The 17,441-nt window shown below is 36.5% G+C and overlaps 2 protein-coding genes across 3 annotated transcripts; both read right to left on the bottom strand.

Annotated features, from left to right (window-relative positions):
• Positions 1–818: 818 nt before the first annotated feature.
• LOC103336539 (Galactosyltransferase family protein) lies at positions 819–4,385 on the bottom strand. Of its 2 annotated transcripts, XM_089055549.1 has the most exons (10): positions 4,156–4,385; positions 3,993–4,050; positions 2,951–3,213; positions 2,637–2,704; positions 2,319–2,524; positions 1,980–2,237; positions 1,796–1,883; positions 1,562–1,687; positions 1,349–1,458; positions 819–1,219 (listed from the first exon to the last, which is right to left on the bottom strand). In XM_089055549.1, exons 3-10 carry the CDS (start codon positions 3,155–3,157, stop codon positions 1,071–1,073), a joined length of 1,212 nt encoding a protein of 403 aa, XP_088911675.1. In that variant the 5' UTR covers positions 3,158–3,213; positions 3,993–4,050; positions 4,156–4,385; the 3' UTR covers positions 819–1,070. The 2 variants fall into 2 exon arrangements, with proteins under 2 accessions (XP_088911675.1, XP_008237813.2); XM_008239591.2 differs by lacking the exon at positions 3,993–4,050 and having other exon boundaries at positions 4,156–4,382.
• Positions 4,386–7,774: 3,389 nt separating this feature from the next.
• Positions 7,775–11,991, bottom strand: LOC103336538 (protein NRT1/ PTR FAMILY 4.4-like). The gene is made up of 5 exons (XM_008239590.3): positions 11,423–11,991; positions 10,877–11,094; positions 10,052–10,489; positions 9,516–9,661; positions 7,775–9,230 (listed from the first exon to the last, which is right to left on the bottom strand). Exons 1-5 carry the CDS (start codon positions 11,526–11,528, stop codon positions 8,333–8,335), a joined length of 1,806 nt encoding a protein of 601 aa, XP_008237812.2. The 5' UTR covers positions 11,529–11,991; the 3' UTR covers positions 7,775–8,332.
• Positions 11,992–17,441: the final 5,450 nt, after the last annotated feature.

Genomic DNA, 17,441 nt, shown 5'->3' with positions numbered 1-17,441 from the left:
TCTCCGGTCTCCGGTCTTCGGTATTCTTGGACCAATAACCTCTTCTTTGCAAAACCCTTTTGGACCTGTCTGGCCCTACACATGTATTTATCTGACCCCACCACCACCCCGACCCCACTACCCTATCCCTATAGCATGATGAGTAATTATTTTGGTTTTATCTCTTGTTTGCTTTTGTTTCGCCAAGCTGCTTCTTTCCAATATTGAGCGACTCAGGATTTATTTTCTGGCAAATCAGAGTTTCATTCACAATACATAAATTTGCTTAAATAAAAACACTTTATCTATTACTAATTTACTATTAGAGCATCTCCTTCTCCACGGCAGATGTTGAACGGAGAATGTTAAATTTGAATTTGATGATTTATGTTTTTAAAAATAAATGGGGCTCATAAGCTTTAAAAGAGAGTAAATGATAATGGGGTTTATACTAAAAAATTATTTAAATAATATTTAACATCAAGTTTTTTGATATGTTATTTTTGACATATATCTTCCAACCTTCAAATTCATGTAAGATTTGACTATTCGGTTGGAGCAACTTTAACCTTCAATTGTTGTCATTTCATGTCCATGTGACAATTTAACATAGGGACATTTTGGAAAAAGCAAAAGGAGAGAAAAATTTTAAAAGAAGCAAAATGGACAAAATGACCTTATTTATTTTTAGATTTCTAAAGAATCCAATACATTTGCATTTGATTTGAAAGTTGAGTGGTTTTTATCTTTTTAAAAAGCTTTGGCTTTTTCCAAAAGTGAAAAAATTTATGTCTAAAACCTAAAAAACCTTTTAAACATATCGATTGAAGATACTCTCAGGAGTCAAGCCAAGCAGTATTTATTATAAATAAATAAAAACTAACATAAGAATATTGCAATGCATATCCCCCATATTTATTCCATTAGTGTCACTAAAATGTAAAACAAACAAGACAAAAGAGGTACACAAAATCTTTCAAAAAAATTAATAAAGTTGGCGAGGATTTTGTAACTCGATCACTCTCTCTCTATTTTCATCTCTAGTCTCTAGAGTAGACCATATATATATATAATATTAATAGGTATTGAAATCAAAGATCAATGTTCCAAACAGCACCATTTCCCTCCCCGCACAAGTTATGCACGTCTTTCATCCTCTCCACAGAATCACATATCCCGCTGCACTTCCAATCGAATGAAGCCACGCATACGTTACCTGCTTCTGCCCTCCTTTCGCATTCTGTACATATAACACAAATTCAACTATCGTCACATCACTAACAGCATCATTAATCATCCCTTTACTTGAGTAATTCACTATGCGTAATACAATAGACACCAATCAAGTGATATGGTAAGTAGAGAATACCTGTAGGGGTCCCACAACACATGGAGCGGTCGTCCACATGTTCAACTTCAAGCCCAATTAACCAGGCGCCCAATGATACATCCTCATTGGCATACCTATGCAATATGGGCCTGAAAATGTACCATGCATATGTTATTGTTAATTGCAGCCCAGCCCAGCCCAACCAACGAAATGAAAAAGATAAAACAAAGTGAGTGATTAAAATGTGCTCACAAATTGATGGAGATGTAGGCAGCCAGGTCCTTAGAGATAGCATAGATTTGGCCAGTGGCATGCCTGAAATACTTGTTTCCTTCTTCACCAAATTTCCAATACTCTGGCTCGTGATATTTGACCCCTCTGCACCCACAATTTGTAATATTACATTCTTGTTTTCTTAATTAATCTCGTTTAGCTGGACTCTAATTCTTTGGAAGGAAGAGAAGAAGAAGTGAAAAATATTCTCACTTGTGAAAAAGAACTGGGCCTGACTTCATGCAACCAATATAAATTCTGGGTTTGGACCGGTGGCTTGCAAGTGCAATCACTAGCATACCTGCACCAAATCAAAGTTCAAACCCAATTAATATTCTTTTGAACTTGTTGACTGAATTTAGTTGCAGGCTTGTAGCTAGCAAAAGTATTTACATACCGAGATTAACATGGACATCATCGTCGACCTTAACATAAAAGTCAGCATCCCAAATGGAGATGGCAGTGGAGAAATACAAGCGGGTCTTGGTGGAGAGCTCATGGTAGCCCTCCACGTGGTTGAGCCTAAGGAAGTCCTTGTGCTCTGCCTCTTCTGCTTCAATTGCTCTATCAAGCATGCCCCCCGGCGTGGCACTCTGCCCTATCACGAACCTTATAACAATCCCTTTCTCCTTCTCCAGCTTCTTTAGCTCATCTCCTGCACCCATCAAATATATAAATTATAATTCCATTCCATTAACATTGATATCTTCTTTCTTTGGAAATTTGTAACAACCACCTTTAGGCATCCAGGTTTCTCGAACTGTTTTTCGTCGTTTCTTGCTGCTAAAAGCTGTGTTGATTCCAATGACAACAAAAGCTTTTTGTTTAGGAGGACTGGCTTTGTTTGATGCTCCGTCTAACTTGACTTGTCCATCTAATCTTTGGTTTGCTCTTGCTGCTGCTAATTCCGTTTCCAACCTTGAAATTGTTTTATCCAGTGATCTGTTTTTTCAATATAATTTATAAACAAGAACAGAAAAGTTAATAAGATTAGTCTAATATAACGAATGTATGAAGAGAGAGAGAGAGAGAAATATTGTTGTTTAGAGTTTACTGGATAGCTTGATGGGTTTTTGTCACCTCCCCCATTATGTCATCTTCCGATTTTCCTTCAACCAATTTCTGATAGAAGAAGAAAATTAGTAGCTAGCCAGTGCTCAAAATAAATAAGCAAGATGTCACATTGACTAAGTTGAAAAACGAATGAAAAGAAGATGCACAATCAACTTTCCAATTGATCATATGATGGATATCAGACTGCATGTGTTAACTTACACGTGAACTGTCTCATCATATTGAAAAATGAATAACAGCTATATAGATATATAACGTATATTGTTGACTATTGATGAGAGTAATAATACTTACCCGCTTGTGATCACAATCTTGTTTGACAGAGGCCTCTAGCTTCTTCAACTGGTTGGAAATGATGGGAAATTGATGAGCTTCTTTGTTCGGATCAGAAGATGGTTGAGTGGTCCATGTCATGCGGCTAGCACAAAACAGTGATCCTGCAAGAAAACTTGCAAGACATAGCACCAACATGGCTCTTCCTGAAACCTGCTTTCCCCTCATGATGATTTTCTTCCTGCCTGAATAGTCGCGGTCGTTTTCAAGTCGCCACAGCAGCCCTGCAGACAGTATCAAATAACGAAATATTCCCGCAATCAGCTTCTTTCCTGAGATCACCCACCTGTTTCTAATAAGGGCCCTATACAAGAAGATGATCATCCTTTTGGATAACAACACAAAAGGCTTGATCATGGAGAGATTGAAGAAGAAAAATATATGCAGTTGATCTGAGATGATTAATTGTTTAATCTTATCACATCATCAGTCTAATGCTGTTTAGTTAATATTAATGTCTGAAATTATTTACGTAGGAATCCTATAGCTATAGGACTAGAACTAGGCTAGGAGCTGGACATGTTTTGCAATCTTCTTTTGATCTACACTACTTATAAGTGGCAAATACATTTATCTAAGCTTTCAATCCCCCACAGCCATTAATATTATTACCAAGAAAGGTGGTGTTTCTTCATCTTCAAATACAGCTCATGTGACAAAAAATGGGATGTTGATTTGAAACCTATTAAATTTTTTGACGCAAACTCCCCTACTAGCACCCTCTTTGCTTTTCTCGGCGTTAACTTGAACGAGTAAAATTAATGACACGCTCATTCCACACAATCAATCAAATTAATGTCAAACCAGTACAACAATATATCTTAGCCACTAGTTTTCAGGCATAAGAAGATCCAATTGAAGCTAGATGGAGGAGAATCCATTAAGTACATCACATGCCATGTATCATTTTGCCAAGCTTATAATCTTTATAATGATCTGCACTAGTTATATTCAACAAAATACATGGGAGTGCAGAAGTCAGCTCAGACAGCTGATTGGTAACCTATATGATATCATCTTCATCTGTTCGTCTTGTAGAATATCTAGCTACATGTAGGACTCTGAGCAAAATTATATGGACCACATGAGTTATTACGTACCTTCGTTAGAAACAGCAAAAGACTTGCTATAAAATTCAAAAGAAAACAAGAAAAGTTCATAATTACCTTAAGAAAGTATCTGTCGCGCGTACGATCGTGAGGGGAATCGCTTAATATGGAAGGATGAGAGAAGTCCTTGACCTTAAATGCATTTTTCTTAATCTGGTATTATATTTCTCTCATGACCAGCGGCCTCTGTAATCCATCTCTTTATTAGAAGGATGACTTTGGATGGTTAGGGTTGGCAGTTTAATCATGTGCTTTTCATGGTTCAACAAATTGTCTGCATTAACAGAAGAGAACTTCCTCCATTTTGTTTGGGTGTCCTCAAAACCACCATATCTTTTTTAACGTGTGTATTGGGAATTCTCTCCCTAGAACAAGGTATATATAATATGGTACATATATATAAGGTTTTGATATTTTGTTTGTGTGAGTGTGTACAACTAGTGTATATGTATGTGTGAGAAAAGAGAGAAATATAGATGTAGATAGACAAGTTTAAGAGCACATGTTATGTTAATTAGCATGCAGATTGCAGGACACTCGATATTATTTGAAAGATTAATTTCAAGTGTTGGATTGGATTGGGACATGGACCTTATTTTGGGGTGTTTAGATGCCTAATTCAGAGGCTCTATGCTTTCTGCTACTCTTGCCACTTTCTTTTATTCGTGGGAATCATACTCAATTCTCTCTCTCTCTCTCTCTCTCTCTCTCTCTAAACAATTAATGGATACATACAACACGCCTCACAACTGTAATTTTGATTCAGGTTTACCATCTGGCACTACGAAATTATAATTAACATGATTGGTAGGTGGAGCATACAATAAACGTGAGATCAAAATCCTTCTCGGCAGGAACCCAAGCATATTATGTTTATGTCATTTCTTCTTCTCCAAAAACCAAGAGAAAAAATAGAAAATTTACTAGGTTGTATGATTTCAACTCTTTTCATTAAGGACCAGTCTCTCTGCACGCATTTTCACCTGTGCGATATGCTGTTTTTTTAATCACGTGTAGAGCTGGTAAAGAGTCGTATTGTGTCAGGTTCGTATGTGTCGGGATAATAAACGTGTCAATAATGCTCAACCCAATCCTGATCCATTTAATAAACGTGTTGTGTCGGATTCGGGTCGTCTTGAACAAATCAAGAGAGAGAAACCATACAGAGAGAGTGAGATTGATGATAATGATATGAGAGCTTAAAAGAAAAAAAAATTAGACATGAGTATTTTTTGTTTTTTGTTTTGTTGATTGGAAAAAGCAAAGAATTTTTCCATGATCACAATAATGTGAGAATTGGTTATGATGCGTAAAGAAACATGTGTAAATTACTAAAATAGTTATGCATATAATTGTTATAAATATAAATATCAAATTCTATACATGTGAAATTATACTTCTTTGTCCAAACCCAAAAAAAGAAAAAAAAAAAAGAAATTCAATTCTACTTCTTTGAAAAACAACTTGTGGAAACATTATAAATATCAAATGGTGTAGCATATAATCACAAAGTTGTTTGCAACATGGTGGATAAGGTGTTGGAGATGAATGAAAGTGGCAATCCCTTGTGTGTGCGCGCTCAAGTCTCCATTTCCTTTCATTTTTTAGCGGGTTGGCAAATATTACATGGGTTGACTCAACATGTTTAATAAACAAACATGTGTTTTAGTAGGTTGGCGGATTGACCCGAAACCCACCTGTTTATTAAACAGGTCATGACAGGTTGACTCGAAAATGACCCAAATTTTTATTGTGCGGGTTCTTTTCGTGTTTTCTCTGTGCGGGTTTCGAATTGTATAACGGGTCATATCGGAAATTACATGAGACTTAAAGTTTTTATTTATATATATTACATATATATTACGATTATATTTATCAAAAAACTTTTCTACCACGCATATGTTTAATTTATTGTTTGACTTGTTTGTTTTTTTTTTCTCAATTAATGAAAATAATATTTTATTTTATTTTATACAAGTGATAATCTACACTACTCTGAATTATCTACACTACCAAAGAGAGGGACTCAAACTTGAGTACAATCCTTAAAATCTCTATATCATAAACATAATGAATGACAATTTTATAGTAATTATAGTAACACAAATACTAATTTGTTGCCAACAAGGTTGTTTAAATGCCTTGACTTGCAGATCAGTGGTCTCATGTTCAACCCTCATAACACCTTGGTATTGTGTGTGAAAGAAACCTCTTCTCCCTTGACTATCACTTGTATTAACAAGAATTACTAATTTGTTAACCCTTTAACATAATCACATCCCAATATTTTAGTATAAAAATAAGAGTAATGCTACACTTACCATATTTTTATCTCACATTTCTTTACCACATGATGTGACATGTCCATATCATATGTGCCACATTAATTAAATCAATGAAGTGTATTTTAATAGAGAAAGTTTAATTAACAATTTTTTTTTTAAAAGTGTTAATAAATCATAAAAGAAAAGAAAATATTAAATAATTTTAATTAATGTGGTTGTCCACCTCATCTGCCACATAAGGTGGTATGAAAATGTAGTATATAAATATAGTAAGAGTAACATTATTTAAAAATAAAGATTATTATTGATGGCAAAGAAAAACTCAGTGCCATTAGAAGGGGTTTCGAGAGAGACAGAGAGTTTCCTAAGGGAGGATGCTCTGCCGTAGCAATACTAAAATTTCTTCAGCTCTAGGCCTAGGGTGGTTGTTTTTCGAGCGGGAAAGTTGCAACTGAAATGAACTTGATAACGAAAAGAGAAAAAGGTTATACTGAAATGGGCTCGGCCTGATTATTTTGAAGCCCATTTGAATAACATGGACGATTAGGTTCATAAATGGTTTCAGAACCCATGTGGGTAATGTGATTCTGTGGACGCTCAAAAGTAATTTTTGGTTTTATTCTATTTCGCTGTGAATGAAAGGTTGATGCGTTGATATGCTTCTTGTTATGACGAAGGCAAGCTGCTCGAAGAAATGCCTCAAGAGTTTAAGGTACGTAGCCAGCTGATTATATTTTTCCACTCTGACAAAGGAAAAGTTCTTGGATTCTCCATTGGTCAGTAATGTGTTAGTTAAGCTTGCTAGGCGTCCCTGTCAGTGAATTACACGAGTACTTAAGTGTGAAAAGAACATGAAATGTCTTTGAATGCTTTGGAAATCGAAACTTTATTTAGGAAAATGCTATATATATATATATATGTATGTATCATTGAGCCCTTACGTGGAATATTAATTTAGCGGTATAACGGGACAGGAAAAAGAGTCAGTTGGTCACAGTTATTGGAGTCAAATACGAATCACCAGTTGCATGCCGGTAAACTCGCAGGCTGAATCTGAATCACCAGTTGGTAATCACTGCTAAGCTACCAATATCATCAGGGCGATGATGATCTACTTGCTTAACCCATGATGTACTCATAACATTTGGAGAGGGGTAAGCAGTAAGTAAGCATGGGGGACAAGTTTGCTGGTAAAGATGGCTGCTCATGGGGACCCTTAGAGTCTTTAATGAAACACAAAAAGCTAAAATCATGTTGAAATACCACACCCCGACTCTCAAAGCCAGTAGTGGTAGGAAGATAATAATGCATTTCCAACGAAAGACATGTATGAGACATGTTTCATTCTTAAGGTGAAAGTGATAGAGAAAGAGACGAGCACAGCAAACACATTGTCCCTAGGACCCCAGAAAGAGTCAAAAGTGTTTTCCATTTTTAAGCTTATGAAACTGCTTACAAGTTACAGGCAATAATAATATATATGTATATATCAACACATCCGTCCATGAATATGTATGAGTTACATCACCAAAGCTAGATTAGCTTTTCTTTTGTGGAAAAAAAAAACTCTTCTTTAGACTAACCAAAGCATAAAGCAACAACCCCACCACTTGCATCCTACTTTTTCCTCCCAAAAGAAACATTTAGACCCCCCGCTTCCCTTCACATGATCAACAGAAAGAAGCATTGAAGAAAAAGGTGGAGAGAAGTAGGAGGGTTCATTGAACCTTGTGACTCTCTCTAGACTGGTCCGTCTTACAGAGTCATAATATATATAATATATATATATTAATTAATTAACAACCTAGCATGCACTAATTATCTAGAGGTACCATTTACTTGAGGAGATTTGCCTTTTACTTTTTGTACATATCTAAGAGCACTAATAAGCAAAAGAGGGGTCTAGCTAGGTCAAGAAAAATTTATAAGAGAGATGAACGGGGTGAGCTTCAAGTTTTAATATTGTGAGCTTCAACATGCTTTGAAGGGTTGAAGTTACTGCTTTCCAAGTCTTTTCCGTAGGACTGTTTTGGTGATGAAGGGAGTGATAAAGACGGGTTGTAAGAATACCAATTAGACCAGAAAAGGTAATTGAAGAAGTTGATGAGGCTGAGGGCAGCAAGCAACCAATAGAAACGGTCTAGCCTATCCCTGTTGAGATCATTGTCACTAAGCCAGCCTTCCCTTGAAGAAGTTGAGGTGAGCTTGTTCACCAGAGAAACAAGGATGGAGCTTAAATAGAAGCCAAATGAGTATGAACAGTATGTCATGGCAGTTAGAAAGGATTGCATCCCCTCCAATGACTGCTTGTAGAAGAACTCTATAAGTCCCACTGCGGTGAACATCTCTGAGAGGCCAAAGATGAGAAACTGGGGAGCAATCCAAAAGATAGAAAGCGGTTCGTTCGAAGACAAGGCCAAGTTTCTTCTCTTTTGCTCAATTAGTGCAGCCGAGACCATGGAAAACGTAGCAATAAAGAGGCCAGTGCCAACTCTTTGCAAAGGCGAGATCCCAGAGTCCCTTCCAGTGAGTTTTCGTGCAGCAGGTACAAAGACAATTTCATAGAGAGGGACAACAAATATAAGCATAATGTAAGGGATGGCTTGAAGTGAAGCTGGGGGAATTTTGAAGCCTCTTGTGATCCTAGTGTTCATGGCAGTTGCTTGCTGGACTGAGAATGTCTGGAGTTGAGCTAAAATGGTGTTGAAGATGATGGTACAAGCAAAAATGGGCACCACAGAGATGATTATTTTGACTTGCTCCACCTGAGCCACGGTGCATAATCTCCAAGGACTTTCGTTCCTCTGAGTTCCATCTTCAATTTTGATGCATGCCTTGTCTAGGAATCTGCAGTTTGAGTAACCAGAGTCAGTTCAGTACTCACTAGATAGAATAGAACCCATAAAATTTAGAAAAACAAACTTTTCCAATCAAAAGTGTGGTACTGCTAACATACGTGTGTATTCACATGTAAAGAAGTTGACATGGACATTGACATTTCAAATTCAAACCTTTTTCTCCTTGATTAATGCAGAGGGCACAAAATTAATATCAGATTCTGAGACAAAAAGAAAAGAATCCAACTCTAGTTTCATTCGTTGCTTTTAAATCATGCAAGCAAAGCAAACCCACCTGAACTTTTCAGTATGGAGGAGAGGGCTGATGTTAGGCGACATTGGAACGAAGAGGTGGTTTGGCACATTGTTTTGGTTTCCATGAAGCATTTCTGTATTGGAAGGACAGATTTGCTTTCTCTTTGTAAACGCAGCAACAAAGACCTGATGATCAACAGAAACATGAATAAATTAATTGAAGGATCGGAAAGAGACATTGATCATGCGCACTTTGATAATTATTTTAAGTATGGTCGGTCGGGTATTTTCATAGGGGTGGGGTGCCAGGAATGATTAAAATATATAACAGCAAATTGAGCTACAAGAAAGTCTCTAAAACATTACAGAAACACACACCAAACACACTCATACACCAAACGAGAAAAAGAACTTCCTTTACTGGAGTTGAATTAGCTTATAACTGACACAAAAGCTAGCATATAGCCTAAAGGCTCCTCAATTTCCAAAGGCAAAGAGTAGAAAAAAGGAAAAAGGCATTTGTAATAAAACTGTGTAGAGAAAGAGATTAAAGGAGAAAAGCAAGTGAAAGCTTACCTGAGCAATTGGGGTGAAAATACTTCCGCGAGGGGGCTTGTTCCTGTAGAGAGGTGTACCGAAAGTCAAGCAAATTAATCCCATTGCCATGGCAGCTGCAGACGCTCCAAAGCCAACATCCATTCCAGAGTGTGTTTGGACCCAAACAAGAACAGTCAATGCAATAAGTTCTCCGATGCAGAAGGCGAAGTAGGCGCAATTGAAGTAAGATGATAACTTCTTGGATTGCTTGGAATCATCCCTCCTGAATTGGTCAGCCCCATGAGAGATTATGTTTGGTTTTAGACAACCACTTCCTAAGGCCACCAGATAAATTGCAGCAAAGAATATCAGAGCCTTGTACCCCTTTGCCTCAGGACAGTACTCATGGGACATAATCTTGCAAGGGGGTGGCCTTAATTCTGGGAGATGGGCTTGAACACAGAGTAATATAAAACCCTGCAAGCAATTTTACACCAAAATTATTGCTAGAAAAAAAGAAAAAAAGAAAAAAGAAATCTAATTCTCATAATTATACTATTATTTCACACAGAATATGCCTTTTCCTCTTTGGGCTGCAAAACAATGGGCTGTTGTATTGCTAGAAACCGTCATGTAAAACGCACATCTCTTTTGTTGTGTATAGCAAACGAAATGACAAGAATCAGCCACTTTTGAAACTTTATTTAGTGTTACAGTAAGATTAATTTTCAGAATTTAATAAGATAAACTTAGATTTAAGGAGAGACAGAGAATCTTGAATATGCAAATTGCAAGATAGTGCTTGAAATCATGATGATCAAAGATTGCGAGCAGTAAAAGCAAAAAAGAAAAAATTCGACTTACAGACAACTCTACAAAGCCAAAGATGATCATGGTCCAGAAGCTCCCAAGATAGGAATCTGAGAGGTACCCACCAAAGAGGGAGAGGAGGAAGACTGTCCCTATAAAGTTTGTGACAATGTTTGCAGACTTTGACAGTGAAAAGTGCATCTCATTTAATACATAGGTAATCAGATTGTTCCCAACAGCAGCTATGGCCATCATCTCAAAACCTTGGAGACCTGCATAAATATATAATATATATAAATATAAATATATCATCCACCAACAATATAGAACATGTGTTATTTTATCATCTCTCTCTGTTATAAACCAGCAAGAATGCATGTGGTTTAGGGAACTCAATGTTGATTGCATCCATCATATAAAGTTCATGTATTACCATATTCACAGTTGATATAGTAACAAATAGTAGTACATACATACTTAATGCGAAGAGGTGAGCAAAATAAGATATGCATTCAAGATCATATGAATATGGTGCAAAATATGAAATAAACAAACATGAGAGAGAGAGAGAGAGAGAGAGAGAGAGAGAGAGAGAGAGACCAAGGACAAAAACAGCGGCCCTCATTCCACCGTGCTTGGTAGGCTTGCAGGGTCTGCCTCTCCAATCAACAGACATATCCTCCACCACAGCCTCAGCCTCAGACATGGAATCTCCTTCTCAATTTCATTTTGGTCTCGTCAACTCTTATCTCTTCTCTATAGACTGACTACACACTCTCCTCTTCCTCTCTGTGTTATATATATGTATATTTTTGCTGACTTAATGGAAGTAGCTAGCTAGCTATATGTTTTTGTGAAATCAGAGGCCCTCGCTTGCTTAAAACTTGTTTTGTGATTTTGAGACGAGCTCTAACAAGTGGGTTGGCCTCTCCTCATATTTATAGTGTCCATCAACCTACATTTCCTCGGGGCCGATCTTTTGGGTAGAGTAATTCGAATTTGGAGTCCTCGTGAAGTTGACTCGGCAGTAGTGGCATGCCCCATTTTGCTCAAAACTAAGTCAGCCCCCACAATCATATCATCTAATCACTTTCACTTGGTATATATGTATACATAAATTAATTTTATATAATCCAAGGCTACTCTTCCTCCTATTAAACCATCTACCGCCAACGGCCACGGCCACCACCACCATATATATAAGATGAGATCAGATTTGTGGCTCCGGGTACCATGGGCCGCAGTTTTCGGCAACACTAGTCACTCGTGAATCATGATCAATTTGTCATGGTCATTCTTCTCTCTCTAGTGGGCTGCACCCTACCTAGTCATACACAGTGGACCATTACTTCCATTACTGCTATTATGCTCTCTCTCTCTCTAGCCCCTTCATTCATCATGGTTCAACAATACAATACTCCCTCTACTTTCCTTTTCTTCTTTTTTCTTGTTGCTAGTTACTTTTTGAATCAATCAAACACTGTCGCGTCTTTTTGCTAAATCAAATTTGGTTCTTTTTTTTTTCTTCGATAAATAAATTTAGTGTCTCTAACAATATTCTACTACTTTATGCTTATGTGAAATAGTTACATTTCTTAGTTATAATTTCAATATATATTCATCATGGTGATTTTTTTAACAACAATTTTTAACAAATCTGTTTTCAAAAGAATCAGACATGTGCCAAAGCTTATCACGGAGATCGCCACACCCGACATGTCTAACACTTTTGGTATGAAGAAAAAGGCTGTGTCCTCCCTCTGTGTGGTCTTGTGATTCATCTCATCTAGACAAAGTGATAGGCGTAGTCCAAGTTATTAGAATCATCCTGCAAACTTTATGGTCATGCTTATCGGATATCTAGACTAGATATGGATCTATGGTAGCAGAGAAGCCATTAACCATTTGCCTATAGAGCCAGTCTATAGTATAAAATACTATCTATGTGTGTAACATTTGACAATATGGATAAAATAAGACCCGTCAAAAATATATGACACCCTTTTCAAATTGCAGAAGCACTAAGGCACTGATTAAGATAATTAGGTATATATTTATAAGATATGGTGCAGGAGGAAAGTGATGATGGGCCTTTTGCTGTATCCATCCATCCATCCATCCATCTTTTATGCTCGTCAAAGGCAGTGATGTCTCATGTCCCCAAAATGAGTACCAACTGTATTCCAAAGGCTGGACTCTCTCCTGCACTTTTAGCCAAAAGTCACCTAAGAACGTGGCAGAGAATTGTTGTTAAACAAAGAGCTTCATTGACTTCCTCCGACTCTTGTGTATAGTTTAATACTACTAAAATGAAGATTTTTGTTATATACAAAGTAATATTGAAGGAATGAGGAATCGAATATAAGACGTGGATAAATGCTATTAACAGTTTATGTTAGAGGAAGGAAGGGATGAACTTGGGGTGGTTTGCATGATGGGTTTTGGAAATTAATAGATAGTGCCTGATATTGGTGGGCGTCACGGCTTTGCTTTATGCTTAAAACAGTATTTTCTATTTAACCAATCGAATCAAGGTCTAAATGTTGTTAATTACTTTTTATTTTTTTATTGTTAGCGCTGATTCCATGTAGGGAAAGCATGTAGCAGATGTTAAACGGGCATTAAACCATCTACCTAATGCATTCAAAATTCAGACCATGTGTCAAACGGGGGATTTTAATTCCTTCACGAAAATTCCAATCATTTAATATTTGTATATGCACCCACCCTAAGGTTTCGGGTGGTGGTTTGAGAAACGGTTGATTGTGACGGCGCGGGAGAGATCTGGGTTGCCAGAGTGAGTTTGCTTTGGGGCAACTCTGGGGGGCTGCTGTACGACGATGATGGGGATGGGTTGGCGATGGGAAAGGAAGGCAAAGGGGGAAAGAGAGAGAGTGGGGATTTTTAAACTTTTAAAGATTTTCACACATTAGCATCAAAGTGGGTACCACACTTGCCACATCATTAATTGAACAGAAAATTTAACGGTGAAGTTGATGGATGACGTAATCTGGTTAAATTTAAAAACATTGGGTATCAAATTGATGAAATTAAAATTTCAGAGCCCATTTCGATATAACACATAAATCTCGATGGAGTAAAATGTCGTTAGTCCTTTTTTTTTCATTAAAGATTTATATAAGAGCAATGTCTCTAACCAAAGATACTCACTGGGAAGGAGATAGATGTCCTTTGTTGTTTTTTTTTTTTAATATATAAAAATGGAGTATCCTTTCTCACATTATCGTATAATATTCTTGTAAAAAATCAGTTAAAGATGTAAGGATGTTAAAGAGTTTATCGGGAGTTGGGCTATTTCTCTATTGTCAATTCGTTTTGGAATGAACTTCATATTCTTTCATGCTATCGTAGCGGCAGTTATTATCACTTAATTGCAATGCGAAGATAAGAAACTCATTTTTGATTGCATGTGCAACGACATCATTTTAATAAATAAAAAATATAATAACGAAAAGAAACATAAGTAGGACGGACGTTGTCTTGTTCCATCAAAATATTGTGAGTCCAACGAATGGGTTAGAACTTAGATGATTTTTTTTCTTTCTGTTGTAATCAATTTAAGTTCATTTAAACCCCAAAAAATGGGAAGCAAACGAACAGAAAAAACAAGGGTCGAAAAGACCAGAACAAACAAAACACCACAAATAAAAGGAAGATTAAACTAAAACCAGTATAATCTAGTATATTAATCTCCTCCATCACAAATTCAAAACAAAATACAACATAAAACCACTGTCACCGCAAAGGGGAGGAGAATGGCACCATCATGGCCACAAAGATCTTGTGATATGTATAGATAGGGCAATTATAGTGGGAGAGTGCGTGGATTGTGTCACAACAGTTGGGTTGAAATTCATGATCCTAAGCTAGCCAATTAGAAGATACTTGGCAATTGGTATCAAAGATATGGAGGGAACAATTATATATATAATATGAGTTGGTTGTTTGCCGGACAAAAGACTCATAGATCAAAAATGAAAGTGGCAAACATTGAATTTCTGGTGTAACCGTAAACATCGGCTTTGGCGGCCCTTAAACTCGCAATTGTGATTTGATAACAAGTAGCCAGGTAGGAATCATATATTACATAACAAAACCCATCACATAACAAAGTCATTGAATGAATGAAATGAAATGCGCACAACACAAGACAAGACAAGTAGACACACAGTTGATATCAAATAGTTCTCACTTTCCTGCCCTTTGTTCTTCTGTTTTACTTAGGGGTGGGCACTTAAACTGACGAACCGGAAATTTGAGTTGAACCGCACGAACTACACCGGAAAAAAATTAAGTTGACCAAAAAGTCAACAATCGGTCAAAAACCGAACTGGACCGGTTTGGACTAGTTTTGGATCCGATTCCGTGTCTTCAAAAATCGGACCGGACTGAACCGACCAGTCAATTAAAAAATATATAATTTCAATATATATTTATATTTAATGCTATATTTTTAATTTAACAAAAAAAAAATAATATTTATCCAAGTTCAATTTCAAAATATCTCTCTTTTCTATTATTTTTATATGAAATTGAATAATTTGTTAATTTTCAAGTAAAAATAATAATATTTCATTTGAAAATTGTATTAAAAAATTGTATTTTTTTAAATAATTCGGTTCAAAATCGAATCGGACCGAAATCGATTCAACCCGAATCGGACAATTTTGGGATTTTTTAATTAAAATCGAACTGAACCAAATCGGATGAATAGTATCGGATTGGTTCTAATTTGAGGCAAAAACCAATCCAACCCAAACCGTGCCCACCCCTAGTTTTACCATTTCCTTTTCTTTCTTGCTTTTCTTTTCCTCTTTTCTAAATTGTCACAGAAACTGTTTGTTGGATATCCCATTAACAATCCCATCCATCTAGTGATTTGTATTTGATAAGTCCCTTTAGGCCCATTTGATAGGCTATACTGGATTGAATATATTACACTGGACTGATTAGGATATGATTGAATTTGAAGCAATTATTTGGTGAAACAAGCACTAAGTTGAGATTGTAGGACTGGAACAAAAGTAGCAAAATTAAAAAAAAAAACAAAAAAATTAAAATAATGAATACAATTCTCAAAAATGCAATTTGACTAATCTATCAGCAAGAATTGCAAGTCCCCATAAGATCTCAAGAACAAATCAGATCAGCAAGAATTGCAAGGCCCCTATAAGATCTCAAGAACAAATCATATCATATCAGTAAGAATCGGAAGGCTCCTCCTTCAAATCATATCTCAAGTTTGGTCGGATCAACTGGAAGATGCCACGATCTGCGCAACGCTGATGAGATAGGAGATAAGAGTGGTTGTGAAACAGTGCCGTTGCGTCGACCCAAAGATATGTGTGTGTGTGTGTGAGAGAGAGAGAGAGAGAGAGAGAGAGAGAGAGAGAGAAGGCAACAAACCAAACTAGAGCAAATCGTGAATCAAAAAAGGAGGCGTGCTCGCAAGACCACTCGACTGGCTTCGAAACCCATGTCTACCGATGGGTTATGGAGCCCTTGCTATTATGGACTGGTTTCCAATAACCACATCCAGTCCATGATACATTATAAGCCCACCAAATAATGGCTGGGACTCATGTCCATTTTAATTGAAAAAATCCAATTCAATCCGGCCCACCAAACAGGGTCTTAAGTTGACAGCCTTGAGACTGAACTTTACTAGTGACAAATCAAATGCATGCGTATTAAATACCAGTTAATCTATTTAAGGAGAAAAATTGTAACATGGATAACACTATTTTGCTACCTTTGACCAATAATGCTATCATACATGGAAGTATTATCACGCGTGTCTTGTCGTTATTGGCCGGGATAACAAAATAGTGATATCCCCATTTTATGAAAGTCTTTCTCCTATTTAAGAGTATTTATCACAAGTGGTCCCTGAATTTTTTAAATGTCCTTATTTTAATCCTCAGACGCTCAAGTCAATCAATATAGTCATTCATCGTTTAGCCTACGCATTAATTTGGTCAATGATATTGTATTCCGACAAAATTTGTAGCAAAATTGGTCACGTGTCATCACGTGACCAACTTTAAAGGGATATTGATGTTTTTTTTTCTCAATAAGGACATATTCTCTTTGGTTAGGGTTTATATTTGGGATCCAACAAGGAATGTACATGAGCTTTACTTTGTGTAATGGGTGGATAGATTGTACCTTGACTTTTTCCTTCAATTTAACATGTTGGCGAGAGAATTTTACCATCTACAATTGTTCTTGTGATAAGCATTAATCTAATCTTCTTTGTAAATAATCTCCCCTTTTATAAACTTGTGGAAGAAGTATCATATTAATGATAATTAATCAAGTGCAAGAGAACATTAAAGCCTCACCATTTACAAGTAAGTGCTCGGTTGACATATTGCTTGGAGCCAAACGAATTCATGATTACCCATTTTTTACCTCATGTCAACTCTCTCTTGAATTTTGAATGGCGCATTTGACATTCGTAGTCTTGAATTTCAAAACTCCACTTCAATCAATATGCTATGTATATACGCACACATAATTAATTAGTTGAGAAGAAAAAGAAAATATACAAACTAATTATATAGTCATTGTCAAATATTTTAGACAACCGACCAAG

This window comes from Prunus mume, linkage group LG6 (genome assembly GCF_029339155.1).
Source record: "Prunus mume cultivar Tortuosa linkage group LG6, ASM2933915v1, whole genome shotgun sequence".
Classification (NCBI taxonomy): domain Eukaryota; kingdom Viridiplantae; phylum Streptophyta; class Magnoliopsida; order Rosales; family Rosaceae; genus Prunus; species Prunus mume.
Note: the sequence above shows the minus strand (reverse complement) of the source record. Positions and strands in the feature narration are given on the sequence as shown.